The sequence below is a fragment of the Aythya ferina genome (assembly GCF_964211825.1).
Source record: "Aythya ferina genome assembly, chromosome: 2".
In the NCBI taxonomy this organism is placed as follows: domain Eukaryota; kingdom Metazoa; phylum Chordata; class Aves; order Anseriformes; family Anatidae; genus Aythya; species Aythya ferina.
This window is the reverse complement of record NC_140297.1, coordinates 96,652,939-96,675,555: the sequence shown is the minus strand read 5'-3', so window position 1 is coordinate 96,675,555 and position 22,617 is coordinate 96,652,939. Positions and strand designations below refer to the sequence as shown.

At 40.5% G+C, this 22,617-nt stretch overlaps 1 protein-coding gene across 5 annotated transcripts; it reads left to right on the top strand.

Annotated features, from left to right (window-relative positions):
* The first annotated feature begins 5,865 nt into the window (after nt 1–5,865).
* On the top strand, nt 5,866–21,310 carry SLC39A6 (solute carrier family 39 member 6). 5 transcript variants are annotated; one of them, XM_084507610.1, is made up of 11 exons: nt 5,901–6,045; nt 6,582–7,059; nt 7,138–7,329; nt 9,039–9,219; nt 9,500–9,669; nt 10,915–11,127; nt 12,466–12,535; nt 13,865–14,242; nt 17,822–17,902; nt 19,879–20,069; nt 20,735–21,310. In XM_084507610.1, exons 2-11 carry the CDS (start codon nt 6,610–6,612, stop codon nt 20,885–20,887), a joined length of 2,079 nt encoding a protein of 692 aa, XP_084363736.1. In that variant the 5' UTR covers nt 5,901–6,045; nt 6,582–6,609; the 3' UTR covers nt 20,888–21,310. The 5 variants fall into 5 exon arrangements, with proteins under 5 accessions (XP_084363737.1, XP_084363735.1, XP_084363738.1 ...); XM_084507609.1 differs by having other exon boundaries at nt 5,871–6,045; nt 6,582–7,329; XM_084507611.1 differs by lacking the exon at nt 12,466–12,535 and having other exon boundaries at nt 5,866–6,045; nt 6,582–7,329; nt 13,921–14,242.
* The last annotated feature ends 1,307 nt before the right edge of the window (nt 21,311–22,617 follow it).

Genomic DNA, 22,617 nt, shown 5'->3' with positions numbered 1-22,617 from the left:
CCAGAATGCCCAAACAACAATAATTACTGGGGCTTACTGAATCTTGTTGGCCAGTAAAGGTGAGGCTGCCACTTTCCTGGGTCCAGCGAGTAGCAAGGCTGAGCGTATATTGTCAGTAGGTGCACAGTACACGTGGCTGGCCATGCAGATCAACCCAGACAGAAAACACAGCACTCACAATCACAAACAGCACCAACAGCCGCATCCTGTCTGGCTGATTAGGATGAAAGCCTGTTAGCAGGAACATATACATCTATACAACACAGATCCTTCCAGCTGCTGCTCCCATGGACTCAATCTATCCAGTAAGCTGGACTCTGGCTCCTCTGGTCCCTCCAGTTGCTGGCACTTGGATGTGTAAGCCCCCAGGGCCACAGCCCCACACCAGCTGCTGGTTCTCAGACCCTTTAAGCATGTGTGCACACACCCTGTGAATCTCTCTGGTAACTGGCCTTAGGTGGTCTCTCTAGTCTTGAATCCCATGTCTTCTAGTTGCCTCATGTACAAACACATGCAGACAGGTTCTCTTAGAGCCCTGATCCCATGGGTCATTCTAGATGCCTTGGACCTCTTGGTTCCTTCCATAGCCAACACTCAGTGTGCTCTGGTCTCTCTAGTATCTAGGCCAGACTGATGTCTATTCCAGTAGTTGGCTCCCAAGCCTCATATCCTACTGTCCTGCTAGTAGAGCTTGATGTTAATTAACAATTGCACATGCTGACGTACACATCAACACAGTATTCATGTACTCCAGTCTCTCCAGTTGCTTCAGACACAAGGGCACCTACAGCCTTTGTCCCTGTTTCCAGTTGCTGGCCTGTAAATCTCTCCCTCCTGTCATTTCAGCTGTTGGCATCACAGAAGCATGGGCCCCTGTGACTCATGGTCCCCTCTTCAGCCACTGAGACTTAGATGCCCATGCACAAAGAACAGAGAGACCCTTACCCAAGAAAATAATTAGAAATGAAGTTTAGTAAGAAGACAGGACAGGCTGCAGTGATCACATACAGGGCGTGAAAAGTGCACTGAACGGCAGCCTTGCAACTGTCTCCTTTTGTTCCTTTTCCCCCATCTTTTCACATTTGTTACTCCTTACATCACCTTGATCTTCCTTTTCCCCAGCTTTCCTCATCCTTCCTCTAAACATTTCATAATAAGCCTTGCATAATCTCAAGTTCCTTTTCCCCTGCATTCCATAACGATTCCAATGTCCCTGACAGCGTGACCCAAAGCCCCACTAACTCATCTGCTGAGTTTCATACCTGGACAAGGGGTTGATCCTCCTCCTTTTATAGACCCAGGTCCAGGTCAGGGTGTTTTCCCTGACTAGGTGACTAGAGTTTCACCACCTGTCACTGCTCCTCTCTGTTCACGGAGAGGAGTCTCTAATCACATAACTCGTCACATACACCTTACACTACAGTGCTTTTTGGTTAGTGTCATATTATCAAGTAAAATTTAACAATTTAGAATTTTCTATCTCTCTCTCTGCCTGTTGGTGTTACTTTAGTACAGCAAATCATTTGCATTTTTCCTGTGACTGACTCACACAAAAATTTGGGCTTTTCTGCTGTGAAATCCAGGAGTTTTCATCTGGATTCTAGATACATCATAAGCATTGAAGAACACAGAAGCAAAACTACTGAAAACAAGAATTGCTCCAAACCCAAACTGTGAACTTCTTGGTTTATAAATACCTGGTGATCACATGCTCAAATCACTACGTGCTTTTCCCATGACTTCAATAGCTGATGGATCAAGCTAAAGGTAAAAGATGTTCTGTGGTAAAAAATAGCATAACTTCAACATTTTATTTCCATTCTTTAATATTTTAATCATTTCAAGGCTTACCCTTTCAAAGTGATCCGTAAACAGGTCTAAAATGAAATGCAGTGACTGTAACCAAAGATTTGCAAGAAAATGGTAGAAGTCAAAGCCCTACCCTGGCAGTTAGTTCTTCCCCAGGCTTTTGTACATCTACGCACAACACAAAATGATTTAATGCTCTTGCTGTGCAACATCCAAATAATTGTTTCTTTTGTTAAAATCTCACTTTTTATGAGAGGAAAAAGGAAAAGAATTTGTTGGAATGAGAATGAGCCATTACAGAGAGACAGGAGCACAGCAGAAGGTCCTTGCAATTCTTACATACGGAAACCACTTGTGTGCTGCTTGTTTCCGTCTCTACTGAAGGACGTATGCTTATTTATGTTTTATTATTGCTGTGCACATATGTTAATAAAAATCACCAAAACTCAACTTGCAGGTTGCTGAACATTTGCAGCCATATGGCAGCCATAACTAGTAATACCATTTTTTTCCAGATATAATTCTAAGTGTTTTGAAAAACAACACAGATCACACATGAATAAAACTAAGGATAATGCTACATTAAAATGTACCTTTGGGACTTAACAGGTCTGTAGTTTAAAATAGTATGTTTTGTAACTTTCAGAGTTTTCATTTCTTTTATACATTTAATATTTCTATTTGCATAGCTGTTCTCGTTGAAAGATTAAGAGGCAAGGAAGCTGTAATATATTTTCTTAGAGAAACAGCATCATTCACAGAAGCACTTCCCTGCCCACTTACTTATCATCACCTCCATTACGTGTGTAAAACTGGGCTCGTAAAACACATTTCTGATGAAGCCTTGCAATAGCTAGAAATGGCAAGAAAGAAAGAGATGTGGCTTCCAGCCAGCTCACACGGAACTGGTCTTCAGTGCTAAAATGTCATCTTTTTATTTATTATTTTATTAAAAATACATCAGCTAGGGAAAAAAAAAAAAAGTATAAACAATCCTTTTAAAAATCTTATTTGCAGTAAAACTTGAGATCAGATCTGTTTCACCATATCTGAACTAATTTCAGTAAGTTTACCTCATGGCAAATTTAAAACTGCCAAGTTTTAAAGCATTTGCCCTGACGCACACTTGGCAGAGCAATCAAGAGATTTTGGGTGACATTAGTGTCAACAGTGCAGCAGGTGATATTATTTCATAAACCTATCCACTCTAAATTCAGACTGGCTGGGAAACCAGTTGCAATATTTGCTAGACTGGCTGGGAACAAAACTCAGGGGGGCAGTGCAGTGCAACCCTGGGGGGCTGAGGATTTAGGTCCCCTGATTCACTACAGGTCCATGGAGCATTCATTAGCACTTCCTTGGATCCATCTCACACATTCCTGCCCCCACTTAACACACCCTGTTAGTGCCTCTCACTACAACTAATTAGTTTGTTACACTGTCTCTGAGTCGATTAACATTTTTGCTCATATTGACTTTGAAACTCCCAACTGTGTGAAGTTAAACCTAAGTTAAGAGACTAAAGACCAGGTGAGGCCTGACAAGTCCCAAGGTCTAATATGGCCAGTGTAGTTTGTGTAACTCAAGGCCTGTTGTATAAAACCACCATATGCTATCACAATTATAGGCAGTTAATGACTGTCCCAACTTTGTCCAGAACAACATTTTAGGTCTCTGACTACTACAGCTTAATTATAAAGGACATAATTATTCATGGAAGGTAAGGTTGCTTTAAGCCTGCTGCACTGTCAGTTAGTGGCCCTAGTGCTTTCGAGAGTAAATCGTTGCTCCTTTCACGTGCTCCACAGCAATTACTGTACACATCCATCAGATCCCTCCTCATTCGCCTCTTTTCCAAGCTGAAAAGGCCATCACCTCCTGAAAGCCTTTCTGAACAGAGCAACAAACAAAAATCGCAGTGAGGATGGGCCCTGCAAGTGCCATTACGCCGTCCTGGAAAGAGGCCTGGAGCTGAAGGCTGCGGTTAAGGTGCAGCTACAAGATGGATCCAGACAGCAGCTGAGCCGCCTCCTGCCTCACTCTCTGCTCTCTACATAACGCTGCCTGTTTGCCCATGCTTTGTATAGTCATTGAACTATCCACTAGGGACACCAGGACCCCTGTTTTATGTGGTCACAGCACTGATTTACAGAGCTACATGTATGTGTGGTCCAGAGCTCACGGCTGGGCAGGTATTCAGAGCAAGGCACTGGGTAACAGAAAGAGCAAAGACAACTGCAGCACTTTAATTTTACCATGAGGCAAACTTACTGAGATTAGTTCAGGTATGGTAAAACAGGTCTGCCCTCAAGTTTTACTGCAAATAAGTTTTTTTAAAAGGATTGTATTTACTAGCTTATTTATTTGTTTATTTAGGGCCTAGCCAATGTGTATTCACTACTCAAATGAAAGGAATAATAAAAAAGAAAAAGATAGCATTTTAGCACTGAAGATCAGTTCTCTGTAACCTAAACTCTGACACTTAAATCTGTAAATGACCTTGACGGGATGTGAGAAGAGAGGGCAGATTTGACACAATAAAACTGCAGGAGACAGCAGATAAATTCAAGGGGCTAGAAAAACAGTCTCTGCCATTTGGCATCTGTATTAGGAAGTACTAAAATTAAATATATATATATATAACAATCAAAAGCCTAACATTAGCAGCTTAGGCATAAATGTTGTGTTACTGAAACATAATAAAGGCACCTGGTCAACAGTATTCATGCAAAATGAATTAGCATTTAAGAAAAAAAAATGCACAGCCCTCCTGCATTTTACATCCTCATGCTCATCCTCTAGGGGAAAAGAAATGAATAAGGTTGAGGGACACAGCATTTTCTCAATGCTTCAAAAGCTAGTACGTGGAATAAATCCATAAATGGCTATCTATTGCTCTCTGTTTCCTGAACTGTTCAAAAACCCCTATCTCTGTCCTGTCCTCCAGTCATCCGACCCCCTGAACAAACAGGTTTAATTCAGCTGGAGACTTGGCAGTGTTGTGTACAAAGAAGCTCTGTGACCTCTGCATCATCTCTCTACAGGTATCTTAAAGGAGGCTGTAGCGAGGTGGGGGTTGGTCTATTCTCCCACGTGCCTGGCAATGGGATGAGGGGGAATGGGCTAAAGTTGCGCCAGGAGAGGTTGAAGTTGGATATCAGGAAAAACTTTACCGAAAGGGTTGTTAGGCATTGGAATGGGCTGCCCAGGGAAGTGGTTGAGTCACCATCCCTGGAGGTCTTCAAAAGACGTTTAGATGTAGAGCTTAGGGATATGGTTTAGTGGAGGACTTGTTAGTGCTAGGTCAGAGGTTGGACTAGGTGATCTTGGAGGTCTCTTCCAACCTAGTCGATTCTGTGATTCTGTGATCTCCTGGCAAGCAAGGTGGCTCTGCTTGTAGCAGCAGGCAACAGGAGGAGACCAAGGACTGAGCACGGAGCAGATGTCAGGTTCGAGGAGCTGGCAGCTAATGAGTAGCAATGGGGAAAGCCATATTCTGGGACAGGATCCTGCGGCGCCTTCATGCTCCAACAAGCCTAAGACCTTGGCACGGGTCACAGGGGAGAGGCCGAATTCCAGAGCCAGCAAGGGTGCGTGAGCAGTGTGGGGTAGCAGCAACATGAAGTGGCATGGCAGCAGCAGGCAAAATGCTGGGAGCCGTGAAAGGAGGAATAGGGAGTATATAATGGAGCCTGGGCTGGGGTCTGTGAAAGGATGAGAAACACCACGAAGTTAAAAAAAGATAGTATTTTTAAATAGTATATTTATTTAGTTTATAAATAATAGTTTATATTTATTTATAAATAGTATATTTATTTAGCTTTCAGCGACCTCTAAGCCATCTCGCCCCTCCCTGCTTTCCCTCAGCCCACCCCCGCCCTCGCAGCACCGCTCGCAGCACCGCCCACAGCACCGCCCACAGCGCCGGCCCCCGCGCCAAATCCCGCCCCAGGGCCCCGCCGCGGAGGCGCCGCGACTTTTCTCGCGCGGCTCCTTCCGCCCCGCCGCGCGTCCCCATTGGCTGCCGCGCACCGGAAGAGGAGGGGGGAAAGGGTTGGGGGGAGCGCTTGGAGCGCGTGCGTGCGCTGAGGGGAGACGGGCGGCCGGGCTCGGCGGCGGCCCAACGGCCGTAACGGCTCCAACGGTCGGAGCGGCCCCAACGGTTTTAACGGCCCTCACGGCGGCCGCAGCAGCCTGCTTCTCCTCAGCTTCCTCCGGTGGTGGCCGGGCTGCCGGGTAGGCATGTGCTCGACGTGCGGCGGGGGCGGCCGGGGCGCTATGGGGGGGGGCCGAGGCGTGGCGTGGCTGGGTCTGTGCTACCCCCTTTATTTGGGGCTTTGGGGGCTGAATTTATAACAGGTATTCCTTGGTAATACGTGCCCGAAGATTGAAATTAATGATAAGGCTTATTTCAAGCATGAGAAGAGGCTAACGTAGAGCTCAAGTGGCGCAGCTGCGAGGATGCTTATCAGCGTTATGTCGTGCGTTAGGAAACTGAGTCAGGCCAAGGGAAACAACGGTAAGGCCACGCCTGGGCGAGAGCTTCAGGCCGGTGACTGTGCTGTGGTATGCAGCTTCATCCTGCGTTGCCTGAGGCTGCACATCTGGGAAAAATGCTGTGTGCGTAAGAAATCTAATTGGCTTTTCTCATACTGTGTAGATAGCTTGAGCAGGGCATTTTCAGCTAACTGTGGGAATACATTGCAGAGGAAGATCACTGTTTGCACAGTTTAAAAATAGTAAAACTTTTATTATTTTTTTCTTTTTCCCAGAGTCTTTAATTCCTAATAGGAAATTGGAATGGAGATTACAGTATCAGTCACATTCCTTGTGTTGTTTTCCATACTATTGTGTGAAAGTTATCATCATGGAGTGGAGACGGGCACAGTTGTGCAGACATTGGAGAGAACTTTTCCGGAAAAGGCAGCCAGCGTTAACGTTGACTTGGCAGGACTAATACAGAAACTTCACCTTCAAGAACTTTTTCGTCGTTATGGTGAAAACAACTCTCTGACGATTGAAGGATTTAGAAAACTGCTCCAGAACATAGGCATAGATAAGATGAAAAGGGTTAAAATAGACCATGATCACGACCACGATCATCATCTTCATCATAACCACGCCTCACCGAGTAAAAACTCGGAGAAGACTGTTTGTCCAAACCACGAATCTGATGCTGGCAAAGACTCCCGGAACAGTCACTCGAAAGAACCTCATAAAGCAGAGAACGCAGATCATCAGCAGAACTTGGTACGCAGCAAGAACGCTGTTAATGAAATAGTGGCGTCTATCAACACCACCCCCACAGATGGCAACCCCGAGCTGCAGAGTCTGGATCCTGGAGAAGGCAAGTCGGTTGCTCGGTTAGGTCTGACTAGCTCTAACGCCATTAACATCACAGATGGCAGCAATACCAGTTGGCTTGCTAACAGCAAAGCAAATGAATCTCTTGCTTCTCCGAAGGAATCAGAAAGAGGAAGTTACCTGTATTCTAAACTTAAAAACCAAAATACCCAAGAGGTGAGACTGACTCTTTTGTGTTCTGGGAATCCAGGTCCCCTGGCAGTATTATTATGGCTTTATTTGCTGGTTGCTTTATGCTTAGCTTGGTCCAAGCTTTGTAGTTTAACAGCGTTTGTAGCAAAATGCATGCAAGCAGCTTTCCTTAAATCTTAGCCCTTTGCTTTGGAGGAATGTTATGGTCATACGCCCTGGAAAATATCTATGCTATCTTGTTAATATTTTTTTTCTTTAAAGGCAATATATATTTATATTAACAATACACTTCTTTTTATATACTGACATGTTCTTAAATATATGCTAAAAATGAAGAACAAAGAACTCATTCTTAGGTAAGTATGTAAAAAGTTACTGATGCTCCACAGTAAAACTCCACTTTCTTCATGTAAAAACAGCAAGGAAAGATCAGAAGTTCGAGGTACTTTGAAAATGAATGGTACCTTTTCTTTTTTTTTCCCAAAATGAATTTCTTGCTTTGTAAGTGCAGCCAAACAGTCATGCAACTATATGGTGGTTGTTCAGCTTGTTTTTAGAGCTTGTCTTTTTCTACTTGTGGGCAGGAAATGAGTAATATACTCCCCCGAGTTAAAAATAAGTGAGGGTTGATGGAATTTTAGACTAACCATATTACCTATTTGCTTCTCATTTTAGATACGTGTAAATCAACATTAAATTCTTAGTACAATGTAGTGAATGGAATGGTAAACTCTGTTAAATCTTACTGACTTCTTCTTGGTTCAGCTTGTTTTTTCTGCCATAAGGTCAGAATCTGTATTGTTTTCCAAGTAACGTGGTGAAAGATGGAAAAAAAAATACAACTAAAATAGTGTTATTCTTATGAGAGCTGCCTCACAGGCATAAGATAATCCCATGGTAGGCAGGGTGGAATTGTAGGGAATTAACAGGTACACACATTCTCTTTTTTTCCACTTATCTTCACTTTTTTTTTTTTTAAGATTGCGTCTAAGGACCAACTATAAAATCATAATAAGAAAAAATATTGCTGCAAAATAATATCTATTACTTTAAGATAGTAAAAATGAGTGCTGATAAAGCCTATAATTTTGCTGTAGACAGTTCTGTTACACAATCGTATCTTTCTCCATGAAAGGTTTTTAAAACTAAGTGTCTCTCTGGAGTCTTAATGGATGCAGTCGTCCTAGATAATTCCGAGTGGGTATGTGCAGCGTGTGATTTGTGGGTGCTGGTTACGAGTTACTCTGCTTTCTGCACAACCAGCCCAGGAGTGCTGTGGGGGGAGTCAGGGAGGCTACTGAACCCCGTGTGACTGTAGGTCATGTAGTGGAGGATGTGTGGGGTAGAACATGTTCTGTCTGAGACTTCCCATAGTACAGACCCATACAACAAGGTCTTTAACCTTGTTGCTACTTTCTTGCATGGCCTCCATAACAGACTCAAAACTGTTAGGCTTTTTTCTAACCTCAAAACAAAGCATCTGGCACCCACCTTTGAGCTGAGACCATGTACTGATTGTGCGTCATCTATCAGTGCTACCCAGCCAGCCTCTGGGCCCAAAGAGGGGATAAAGGTATGGTTCTTACAGAATTGGCTCGCTCCCGGTTTTTAGTTACTGTTGTTACACCGGTTTTCATGCAGCATCAATGTATTAATTTAAATTAAAATGGGATGTGCCATCATTTCAAGTATTTTGGCTCTGCTTCACCTTTAACAAATGTGTCTTTCCACAGTGCTCCAGTGCATCCAAGCTGATGCAGTCCCATGGCATAGGCACTCAAGCTCTGTTGACTGCTACGGAATTTAGCTATCTTTGTCCAGCTCTTATTAATCAGATCGATGGCAAGTGCTGCATAGTCCATGCAAGTAGTGAAAAAACTGAAACTCCTCCAAAAGGTTACTCGTTGCAAATAGGTAGGTTCCCTTTTTTAATATGGAGTAAAAGCCTACTGGAAACTCGTTTATGTTCGTTATACGTTTCAGAAACATATTTTAGAGTTGAAAGAAGCCTGTGATTTTCTTCTGGCACTTCTCCTTACCATGTGTACGCAGAAATGTTTGTGGCCTACCATTTGTTAGCATCTAATTAACCGGATGATCAGGAGTATTTGACAACAGGAATGTTAAGCAAACAAGATCTCACACAGCAGTTGTTTATTCTAATTGCTTTTTCTCTTTTTTTTTTGTTTACCAGCTTGGATTGGTGGCTTCATATCCATCTCTGTCATCAGTTTCCTTTCCTTATTGGGTGTTATATTGGTACCTCTGATGAATCGTGTGTTTTTCAAATTTCTTCTAAGTTTCCTTGTGGCATTGGCTGTGGGGACTTTAAGTGGAGATGCCTTCTTACATCTCCTTCCGCATGTAAGTATTAATTATCATTCTGTTAATTATCCCAAAACAGAAACACTGACAGCTGCCAGTACCTATTAGTGGTAGTTTTGAGATATATTAATACCTACATGGTGGATAATTTCTCAACCTTGTAGGGTAGATTATTTGATAGAAATAATTTTGCTTCTACTAATAAGCACCTATCTGGAGTTGTTTGTACTACACCTCTCAGTCTCTGTGTAAGAACTTCACACTGTGTTCCCTCAATCTATTTCCTGTTTTCAGTCATGTGTGCTGCCAAATCACTCAGAGTTCCTTGCACCAGGAACTTCGGGTAAATATTTTTTTAGTCTCTTACTGCAGTGCCACATCTCATCCTAAAGCTGAAAAACAGCACCATACCAGGAAGAAGATTAACTCTCCCAGCCAAAACCACAACAAATGTGGAATAGAAAATCTTCTATTTTCTATTACCAGTCACTTGTGTTGATTGCTTATCCATTGTAATGTTTTTGTCAGAATCAAGCATTTCTGAAGTCCTAGGAAAATATTACTCAATAGGCTTTGAATTGAACTACTGTTACATTATCTAGACAAAGAAATTGGAATATGATTGAAAAATTTCTGCATTTCTTGAAACTCTTAAAAGTATTTATGGATCCAGCATTCAGGTAAGATGCACTAAACCACAGATACTATGCTGGTTTCAGTGCCTTGTCCTTAGGGTTTTTCCTTTTCCTTTCAGTTAGTCTTGAACTCGTCATGTGAGGTCATTGCAAATCTAAACATGTGTGTGAATTTGTGTGCATCTGTGGATTATATCCAAAAGTTTTTTCAAGAATGCAAGTTTTTTTGTTTTTTTTTTTTTGCTTGAAAGAGGAAAATTGCTGTTAAGTGCTTTGTAGAAAAAAAGTGTTTGATGTCAGGTAGCTGTCTTAGGTGGGAAAGTAATTGTTGTTCTGGCTTTGATTACTACTTTAAAATGCGGTTTCCTTGCTAGCATCAAGGGTATTTGTAGGGGCAATCGTGTGTCTTGTATTCAGCAGTACACAATTAACTTCAGCGAGGGAATGCATACCAGTCCTCAGTGTTTTTCTATCAACAATTTGTCCTTGTAATTGCTTGAGTTTGTATCCAGAGCGTTTATGCTATTACAAGTGCTAAGTCTGGACTCTAGATTTTTTGAGGAAAAGAATGTGAAGAAAGCTTTGTATGTTTCTCTTGTTATCAATTCTTGTGAATATAACGACTTTGCCTGTTTGGTTCTCCCCTTAGTCTCATGGAAACCACCACCATCACCACGAAAAGCCTCCCCTTGAACAAAACAAAGATCCTCTGTTCAAACATCTTGTTTTTCAAAGTACAGAGGAGAGTGCTTACCTGGATTCTACGTGGAAGGGCCTTACAGCACTTGGCGGCTTGTATTTCATGTTTCTAGTGGAGCATTTGATCACTTTAATAAAGCAGTTCAAAGACAAGAAGAAAAAGGTATAACTACTGTTTTGAGGTTGTATTGTATTGCATGAGGATTTTTGAACACATTTCCATGAAAACATAAGTATCATGTATATTCTGTTGGTAGGATTTGCTAGCAATTGCTGACTTGGTTAGTGCTTTAATTTATATTAGCAACATCTACGCTTACAAACTAGGCGGTAACTCTTTTTTGTGGTCATCTTCAGGAAAACCTCAGAGCTGTTTAGTTAGCCAGACAGGTAGCGCAGGGTTGATGTGGTGATTTTTTTTTTTTTTTTAATAGGCAAACACCTGATTACAGCCTTAATTTTAAGATATTTAAGGTCATTGCTTATTAGTGACTTCTTTCTGACCTCTCCAGGAGATTATGCAACTGATTTTTTTTGTTGTTGTTTTAAATCTTGTGCTGAGTGAAGTAAGATGACCTCTTGTAGCTATTGCAGTACTGCTGAGGGGGCACTTCCCCAAAACAGGTGAGGATGGCAGTCACTCCTTAGACAAGTAAGCATCTGACTGCTGCAGAAGGTGACCTCGTTAGATAGTATTCAGTTTGAAAATACCAGCTCCCAAGTTCCTCTTCTTTCCCTTCTGTCCCCACGAAGAGGAGAGCAATACAGCCTATGCGTTATGATGCTGTGTTTTCTGTGGAAGGTGTAAATAATTGATTTAGGTGAGTTGTAAACATTGGTTCAGCAGACTTGGTGCTGTGTGCTCTTTGAATTGGGTAAGAGCAGGTTGTGTTGGTGTGGTTGATGCTGGAGGAAGCTAAATTCACTGAGTGACAGGATCACTTTCCCAATCTATTAAGTGTATTCATCAAGAGGTGACTTGAGTTCCAAGCAAAGCAAGTATTTTCTGTGTCCTTATCTCTTAGCCACTGAGAATGGATTTTCTGTTAGGCTAATTGTGCCTTTCCAGATACTGAGTCACTGATCATAAATTTTTGTGATGCTGGCACTAGTGAGCGATTATTTTATTTGACTTTCTTTCAATACATTAGGAAAAAGCATCACACTGACGTTACACTGGAAAAGAACTAGTGGAGTAGCTCTTGGTCAGCATTTGCTGCATTTTACTTACCAAATGACCCCCTCTTTGTAGTCCTTTCACAGAAGTACATGGTATTTATGCAAGTTCATTTTCCCCCCCCCTCTTTTGGAGCCTGAGGAACTTCTGTCTCTTTATTGTACTTAGGGGTTTCTAATGTTCCTCTTCTGCATTCTTCATATGGCTTCCATGTTGTCCTCTTTCTGTGCAGGCTGCATAAATGTTGTGAATATTATGTTGCTCATGTATATCCTGAAAAATAAGTAAAATATTCATAACTACAGTATTTTCTTTTGGAATAAGAAAAAAAATGAAGATGATGGAGAAAGTAAGAAGTTTTCAGCGAATGAAGAAAAGTTAGATACAGATGATCGTAAGTCTCAGTAATATTATTGAACAGTTGTTGTTGTGCAAAAGCACAGCAGCACAGTTAAACAAAAATACAACCAACTGATTGATGGCAGCTTATAGGTTTGATTCTTACTGTAGGTTGGATCACTGCCTACTTAAATTCTCTCTGAAACAAACCCGAATGTGCGCTGATCTATAGAGTAGTAGCTTTGTTTACTACTTCCCTTTAAAAAGGATTGATTGGAAGTGGTGGATTCAGTTTAGAAATAAATGTGTTAATTCTGGATTGACCAGTAGAAGTAATTTTGAGAAGCTCTTCTGGCTATGCCTTTTGCATATGTAGCCATACCTAATGGCTTCTGTGCTTTTTGTATCTTCTTGCATCTGTTAGATGCCATTTACATAAATCTAAATAATAGACCATATGTATCTTAAATCCAGACTTGAGTATTTATTTATTTTTAAGGTCAATAATCTAAAATCCAAAGTGTAGAAGCATTTGGACTGCAAATACTCAGGTGTCCTCAGTACTGTGTTGTGAGCAAAGCCACACCTAACTAGATACTTGTTAGCTCTTGTAGCTAAGAGAGGCTTCCAGTTTTTTCAGAAAATAGTTGTCAGCCGTGCAGGGAAAAAAAAACGCATTTGTTCATTTAACAGAAGGGAAAGAACTTAAGAAGTTTGGAGTTTGTCACTTAAAATCACTAACGTTATTGTGCTCTTAATGTTTTTGTGAGGGCACTTCAGTCTGTGATTATTTTTGAGTATATTTTTCAGGTGTTCAAGTTAAAGAACTTGTGTATAATAAATTACTTCCAAATGAAACACAGGAAGTTTGCCAAAATTATCTGTAATGTAGTCCTGCTCTTTTGCATTCCTACTCTGTAGCCCTAAGATGAATAAATGGCATGTGCATGTCAGGCTTTTCCCTTCAGAAGCAGCTGAACTAACAGCCTTTGTGCTGTGAAATTGAGATGCAGAGCCTTATGCTCTTGTACTTACATTGTAGTGAGTTTTAGATGAAAAGCTTTCTTTTTTTTTTTTTTGATTCTTTTTTCTTTTAAGAAAGCATTTGTGGCCATATTGTATGGGGCTGCTTTAGTGTTAGGGGACAAAATAAAATGTTTTTATTGTTTTGGAATAACAGGAATTTTCCCAGAAATATGATTGAAGAAAAATAGCTTGTGGAGGCATTTGGTCCAAGGAGCTGGGTTATCAACCTCAACTTCCAGACTCGCTAGTTGTTTCTTTAGTTTCTTTACTGTATTGTTTATTCAGCTTATTTGTTGTATCTTTGCTTCCTGAGTGACTCTAAAAATATATAATATTATACTCTGGGTTTTTGTAACAGGGTCTGAGGGCTATCTAGGGACAGACTCACAAGATCCATCGCCCTTCATTTCTCAGCAGCCAGCCGTGCAAGAAGAAGAAGAAGTCATGATAGCTCACTCTCATCAAGAGGAGGTTGACAATGAATATGTGTCCAGGGGCTGTAGAAACAAATGTCATTCTCACTTACACGATACTCTGGGACAGACGGATCATCTCAGCCACCACCACCACGATTACCACCACATCCTGCATCATCATCATCACCAGAACCATCATCCCCACAGTCACAGCCAGCGCTACTCGCGGGAGGAGCTGAAGGATGCTGGAATAGCAACTCTGGCCTGGATGGTGATCATGGGAGACGGACTGCACAACTTCAGTGATGGCCTAGCAATTGGTAAGTATTGGTGTAAACGCCACAGCTTTGTCATCTGTGATTATAGCAAGGTTTTGCTGTCGTTTATCTTTTTGTTAGGAATATAACCAATTAGTTGTTCAAAAACCCACACTGCTAAACTTCTATCTTACAGCGTCTCTAAATGAGTGATAAGGTCTCCAGTTTAACAACCTGCAGGCAGTGACGAGTAGAGCAGAATTTTTGTGCTCACAGATGCATTTCTTTAGGAAATCTGTAAATTTTGCTCTAATTCCTACTTCTAGGATAAAAGTAGGACAAAAAGGAACAGATTGAAGGTTTGTGTTTTGGACTTTAGGATTTGATGTCAGAGCTGGGGGTCACCTTTCTAGAAGGACAGCTAGATGGTGAAAGTAAGTTGTAAAATGAAGTTAAATCAGTGATCCTTAATTTTTCTGCTAGTCTTTCATGATCTTGACTTCAGTAATTAAGACTAATCTCTGGTTTTATCGCTATTGGCTTCATTTCCAGCTTGTTTAGCATACTGGGGGCAGTTCAGCGGTAACAGTCTGTAAATTTTCTTGTACAAACAAGTTCAATCTTGTTTGCGGAGGAAGCTCTATAGTAACTATTTTCTCACAGCAGTCTTTGCAGTTGTTCAGGTTCAGTCAATTCAAAGAATAATGTGAAAAGAGACCTTCTGATTTAATCTCTTTTTTATGAAAGTAGAAGTGTGGAATGTAAATTTCCTAGCAGATCAGTACTGAAAATGTGGTAGAAGGAGGATTTGCATACAAATTACATGCAGAATCAATTATCTGTTAGCATTAGGGAGATTTGGGAAGGAGCTGTGATTTGATAGTTATGAAAGGAAAAATATGAGAGGTTAATAAAAGCTTATTGAGCAAGTGAGAGTAATAGCTTTTAGAAGTCCTGCTGTGTGGCTTGTTCAGACTAATGGAAACGTGGCTTTCCGTCAGTTCTAGGTATGCTTGAAAATGTTATGGAAAACAGTGGTGCTGTGGAAATGCCAATACTACTTGTATTATATTTATACATATTTAAATGAAGGCGTGAATGTTTCTGTGAAGATAGGGGTAGCCAGAATAACCCTTCACTTCAGTTTGTCTATTTCTTGAGATTGCTATTGATAACCTCCATCAGATAAACTCCCTCAAAACTGTTGTGGTAAGTATGTAGGAATTAGATTTAAATGCTTATATTTCTATTACAGAGTGCAATGGTTGCATCTGACTAACCTGTATAAAAAGATCTGTGATCTGAACTTCCTGTAGCTTCAACTAAATAACTAAAATGCAGTAAACTGTTTCCATACTAATCTTATCTATATCTTTTATTTCTTGGGGGGGGGAGAAGTGATGTCTTAAGCATATTTTAGAATATCATAGCACTATCAAGTCAACTTGAGAGAGCATGCTGTAAATTGTGTATGTTAATGTTGTCTTCAGTTTGAGTATTAACATTTTAAGAGCTATTTTGAGCAGTCAAAAATAAAAACAGACATTCCTGTTCATATTTAAGGTCCTGCTTTAGTGAATCTGGACGGTATTCAGCCATATCAGCCACCTAGGAACTCTGTGACACTGTCAGATTTTGTTTGGCTTGCCTTCATGGTCCCAAAATCAGACTTACTTTCTGTGATTTAGCTGGATTCTTGTGTTTTCCCTTTTATTCTAATAAGCTCTAAGACTGAAAAAACATTGTATAAAGGCAACAATTTAGAAGAACTGGTAGATTATTGAGGATGCGGGCATGGGAGAAGGTAATTACCTTCTGCATTCCTTTCCTTATCTAGTCTCTTCAGGAACTGAAGCCCAATTTAATGCTGTTGAGTTCTCCTGTCTTAGGAGATAACTGCAGCTGTTTTCTCTCAGAAATCTGACTCAAAAACTCTAAAGCGATGTTTGGAAGAAAACAGACTGCCTAGGAAAGATTGATAGCGTTCACTAATAACTGCTCTTGCTAGTCAAGTAGCATTAACTCGTCGCTTACATATTAATTGCTGTGTGGACTGCTATGACAAAGTGTTCTGGAGTGCAGTGTGAAATACTCCTGTTGAGGTCTTAAATCAAAATACCTTTAGTCTTGCATGCTGTACCTCCCTGAATTGCACTTGGTAACTAGAACCATAGAAATGGATGTTTCCTAGAGGTCATCTGCTCAAACCTTCTGCACCACAAAGTGGGTTCTCTTATCCTGGGAACAGCCTCCCCAATGTGAGGAGTGCCATGTGAGTCTTTTCCAGGCCCTGGGGACTTTGATAGCTGTGACTTTGTCAGCACCTTCGGGTGAATCTTATCCCATGCATCTGAGTGCTTCTGTTTTTTCTAAATAATCTCTACACTGTTGCTGCTTTGCCTTGGGCTGTCCCTTTCTTTCTGGAATGGTGCTGGTACCTGCTGGCAGATAGTCCTAATTTTACTGCTTCCCTTCCCAGCTTTCTTCTCTATCCTCAGCTCAGTTACCACGTGCTCACTGGAGTGCAAACTGACCATTTTGTTCTATTTTCCATCAAGTCCTCATGTTCTTGGTGTTACTCTGATCTTGATCAAGGCACTGTCAATACGCACAAAGAATTGCATTCATACTCAGTTTTGTACTGGAGCTCTGTACAGCCAAGAAAACCCTTTCATGTAAACCCTTTCAGGCAAAAAAATAAGAGGGATAGTGATTGCATTCTGTCCTCAGGCAGTCTGTACTTGTTTGTGGCGGGGCAGATGTGCTTCGGTGGTGTCTCCACACCATCACTGAGGTGCAGTGGACTTCCCTGTGCAATAGCTCTCATCAGCAGGCCTGCCTCTGTCATCTGCCTCGCATGTGAGGGAGTTGCCTAACACTAAAATTAATTCTCTTTATGATGCTAGCCCTAATCAGATCATATGAAGTGTTGGGTGAATATTCTGGGCTGGGCAGAACTCACTTCTGTAACTGCTGCCAAGATCACAACCATGTTCTTCAGATCAGCTGCTGCACATGGAGGTGGGAGAGTTCCTCCTGTTGCAAGGCTGCTTTCAAATTTTACTTACCTGGGAGTTCACGTTGGCTTCCTGGTCCTGTGCTCCTTTGGTCCTACCTTCCTCTTCACCCTGAGGAGGCTTGGGCTCTTCCCTCTGTAGAATCTCTTCTGAAGACCTTCTCCATCTCCTCCTCATTAAACCAGGTCCAGAGATGCCTGCATATGCATGGCCTCATGTGTCATTGAACTTGCCTCTTTTTTCGTGCCTGACTTGGAAAAGCAGTTGAGATGAAATCTTCCCTTCATACCTTTTGAAAACCAGTGTCCTTTCTAATAGTATCTGTGTATGTTGCTTTTTTTTTTTTTTGTGAGTTGTGTTGTTGAACAGTATTGGGCTTAGTTCAGAAATTAGATGGTGAAACTTGGTTTGCTGCAGAGGATTAGAGGATTTTATCTTGCTTTGGATTGACATGCCTGAATCTTAAACAAAAACTGTTCAGTGACACTTTAAATGCCTGAGGAAGCATAACAAAATTTGAGTGAGATTAATCATATGTCCTGATCTAATACGAGCATATGCACCAATGCTTCAGCTCTTGATGACTGAATGTGAAGTAATGCCTTTCCTTTTTTCCTTTTCATAGGAGCAGCCTTTACTGAAGGGTTATCAAGTGGTTTAAGCACTTCTGTGGCTGTATTTTGCCATGAATTACCTCATGAACTAGGTAAGACCCAAATAATTTGCTATGCTGCAGCTACCTAGGTACTTATAAGTGCACTCTGGAGAATTAAAGGTTATTTTATTATGTAGCACAGTAAAATCTCTTAATTAGAAAGCTGCAGCCATATCAGACTGTCTATTCAATAATACCATTCACATATTTAAAAGAACATTTTGTTTATGAACCAATTTTCCTTTTAAAACCCCAAACACCTCTGCTACTAATTTTAAAACTCGTTGTCTTTTGCAGTTATTTGTGACTTGTTCCGTGTGGTTCATCTCCAGTTCTTATTCTTCGTAACCTAGATTCAGGAGAAAGCATGTCAGAATTTGTTTAGTCACATCTCTGCCTAATTTTCTTGTGTTTGTGCTGTTGAAATGAAGGTCACAATTAGTCAGACTCCTTTGTGCATAGCATGTGCTACTTTTCCTGTTAAGTCTCACAAAGAATTGCAGTAGCTCTAAATTAAGCTTGGCACTATTTAGAAATCTTTCCTGGAAATGCTTTCTCTTTGAAGCTCGAGTGATTTAAATTCATGATGGTAATTTTTTAAAGGAATGCATGTGTTGTAAGTTCAGTATCGTGCCCTTTTGCAGTGAAGCTCCTGAGAACAGGACTTGGCTGTTTGATTGAACTCAGAATGATTTTCTTTCCAGTTGTTGAAGCGTTTTGAGCATGTAACTGCTATGTCTTTCTCGCAGCCGTGGTCACATCTGGTATACAGGATGAGGAAGACAGTTTGCTTACACTTTTTTAAGGTTTAATCTGCTAGAAAGTGCACTGTTCAATTTCATTTAGCAGAGCTTGTAAAGCAGTGTGTGTATATATGAAAGCATTTATTAAACAATTAGATGTACTTGGCTGTCTGTACAATCATGTTGTACAGAAATAAATTACTTTCTCTAGAGAATGTACCTGGTTTTACAACACGAGGGGAATTGAGCCTTGTTCATCTCAATATAAATTCTGTGGAAGTCGTGGAACTTGTATTAACTACATGTACTAAATGTCATTAGTACAAGTAGACAAGATAAATTCATGTTACAAGTCCGACACTTTGGATTCAAGTGTCCTGTTTACCTTCAAGCGAGAAAAATCTGAAGTTTAAATCATGCTTTTTTTTTTTTTTAACCAATACAGAAAACTTGATGCAAATATTTTCTTTAACAGAGAACATGAAATGGCATAGGAACACTAAGACAAAATGGACTAAAGTTAACTAGGGAAGAAATTGGATTGTTCTGTTGTTAGTGCTAAGCAACACTGATAAGATTATACCAGTTCATCTTAATTGTATCCTCTCGTGGGATAAGCTGTTGTAACAAATTTCTCAACTCGACTTTGAAGACTGCTTTTATTTAAACTGGAGAGAAGTTTATGTTTTCCTGTAGGAATCAATTTTATGTCCGAATAATAAGCTTCTACTACCTTACTCTTTGTTTAAATATGTTATACTGATCTTAAAACAGATTTCTACTCTGAATAATGGAAAAAAAAAATTGGTAGTCTACCATTCTTTCAATTAAAATTAAGACATTATGATTGCTTATAGAAATTAATGGTGACCTTCTAAATTTAAGCAAGCTAGACTTAAAGTACAAAGAAAAGTTACAGGTTAATAAATGAATTCATCTTGGTACCATTGTTCTATGCAGTTAGGCAGGAATACCTGGTTAGAAACTGACTTGGAGTGTTCATACATGTCAAGGACTACAATGTGTTGGTTTAAATGTGAGCTACACTGGAAGCTGCTTTGTCCAAAAATCAGGAAACTTTAAGACTGTCAACTTACCACAGCAGTGTTGTTCATGTATGCTTTTTAATTTTTTGTCCCACCGTTTTCTAATTTTGTGAAGAAAACCATAAGGCAGATAACAGCGTAAAAATTGCCTAGTAATCTTTAAGAAAGAACAGAGATCGTGAATACTGCAGGAGTTACCTGAGGGTGTAAACACCTGCTTTGTTTCTCCCTGCTGTAGGAGATTTTGCCGTGCTTCTGAAGGCTGGTATGACTGTCAAGCAAGCCGTGCTTTACAACGCACTGTCAGCAATGTTGGCCTATCTTGGAATGGCAACCGGGATCCTTATCGGTCATTACGCCGACAACGTTTCCATGTGGATATTTGCACTTACTGCTGGCTTGTTCATGTACGTGGCTCTTGTGGATATGGTAAGTGGCTATTTTTTATGCAATGTAGTTCAAAAATTAATGCCAATTGTATTTTGATCATAAATTCTTCCACCTTTTCTCCCTTGATATGTTTTGGTACCCAAAAGCATGGAGGAGTGTTCAGTTAAATGTCCAGGTGCAAGATTACTTTTAGGTTACTGTTGGTGCAGAGATTGTTTCAGCCTTGGTTTTTAAATCAGATGCTTAACAGCAGAAGTAGAATAAAACACTTGCTCTGGCAGTGGCTACTGTGGCAACTTGCAGTTTTAGGGGCTCTCTGCACCACCAAATGTGCTTCAGCTTTTGCAGCAAATCGTTAGTGCTTCTTGTGGTGAAGCCCAAATTGTGTTAAAATCCACACTGTACCTCAGAGATATGACAAAGTACTTAGTGGGTGTTTGTGGAAGTTTAACCATCGTCTTATAATGAAATTCTTGGTGTGGCTTGATTAGATCAATTGGTAAATAAGCCAGCCATTTACTCGGAGTATAATTAAGACATCAGCATAATTATCATGCAAACAGTAATTATACCATTACAGACTCTGTCTCTAGCTTATGTGAAAGTAGCCTGATAATGTTATTCACCTTGAGTGACACCTAACTCAAGGAGTAGTGTGAATGCAGTGTACTTTAAAGGTGTTTAACCCTTTCTTGTTTGTTTAGGTGCCCGAAATGCTTCACAACGATGCTAGTGACCATGGATGTAGCCGCTGGGGATACTTCCTCTTACAGAACGCTGGGATTCTGCTGGGTTTTGGGATCATGTTGCTTATCTCTGTGTTTGAGCATAAAATTGTATTCAGCATAAACCTGTAACCTTTGCTGCTGGGAACAGAGCTTGGCGTTACGTTGAAAAACAACAGGTAGCTGTTTTTCTATTCCGTAACGGAGGGGTACGCATGATAGAAGCTAGGTATTTTTATTGGTGTATGTATGGCGTCACTTTTCCACCCCCATGCAAACCTTTTTCCCTCCTGTAGAAATGCAACTGGTTTTCACTCCAAATTTAGTTCTGCATACGGTACTATGGGGAGGCATACTTAAGAAGTCATCGTGGAAGTGCCAAATCTATGAACGCATTATCACCTGTGGTGGTGGTAGGGATCTAGTCCTTTTTTTCTTGAGTTTATTTACTGTAAGTAATTATGTGTAATGTTGGTGTTTTGTTTTTTTTACTTTGGTATTTTTTACATTTATTTCTTTGTACTAATAAAACAAATGTCAGTGGTTCGTATTTTAGCACAATCAAAACCTGTGAGTAGAAAGCACCACGAGCAGTGTAATACAAAGGCTGGCAGTGGGCAGCGTGTGCTTATATTGGTAGAAACTAGTCTCTTCTGCGTCCACCTGGTTTACACAGTGTGGCAGATGAGTCCACTCCATCCTTTTCGCAATGGTTCTGCTTTTGGATTCTGTGTTTCCTATTGCAGCTGCTTTCTACTCTAAGCAATTTCATGAGAAATCCTGTTGCAGTTGTTTGCAACAAGTATGTTTTACCTGCTTCATCCCTTCTGATGTGTGTTACTCTTCCCTGATTACTCAAATCAGGAAGAACAGTACAGCTATTATGTTGTAAAAGCATAGCTGTGTCTATAATACACTTGAATTCCATTAAAAAGACTTAAAGCAGTGCTTTATCACATTTACGCTGCCTGGAGCGGCAAAGTTGTATTACAGTGTTTGATATCAAGGGGAGTAACGTTACAGGCTGGGACAAACAGCCATTTATTATGACAGCTTTCCTAAGTCTTGATTTATTTTGGGAAATGAGCTAGTCAGCTTTCCCACTCAGCTCTCGTTCTCTGATAACTCACAATAAACCTGTGCTTGCTCAACAGTTACATTCTTTGCAATAACTACATTTGAAAGATCTAAAAAGCAAAAATTCTTTGATAGCATGTGTAGGGAAACAGCATATTAAGAATAATAACCAGTGTAGATATAACTATGTAGTTTGAGCTTACTGTCCTATGGTCTTAATATTTTAACAGCCCTCAAAGTAAGCAGGAAGGAAAGATGAAAAAGACAACTGTCCCAAAAAAGAACAAGACATACCCAACAACCACAGTCCTGCATCTGCAGGAAATGAGAACATTAAATTGTCGTGTGTCTCAACTTCTATGTAAGAATAAGAAGAACATTAGAACTTTTTTTCTGATTCAACTTGACCGCTCCTTCAAATCATCATCTGAATAGGAATCTTGAACAAAGAGGAACCTATTTGATCATACCGTGTCTGACAAGTCCAAACAGCCCAGCATATGTTGGCCTGTCATAGAGTAGCATTGGCTTTCATTTTATCACATCAGAAGTAGATGTTTGGGAGGAGTTGAAAGATTTTTGTTTTAACTAGTTGAGAAACGGGGCCCGCAGGAGTTTCTGCAGGCAGTAGACTATTAGCTTTTCTTCCTCCGTAAGTCTTTACTCTGGTTAACAAGACAAATTCATTTAAACTTCTTTCCACAGTGATGAAATACTGTTTTATCAGTGTTCTCTGAGCAAGCTGAAATAATCAGCATAAATCTGTTAAGGTTTTAATGCCAGTG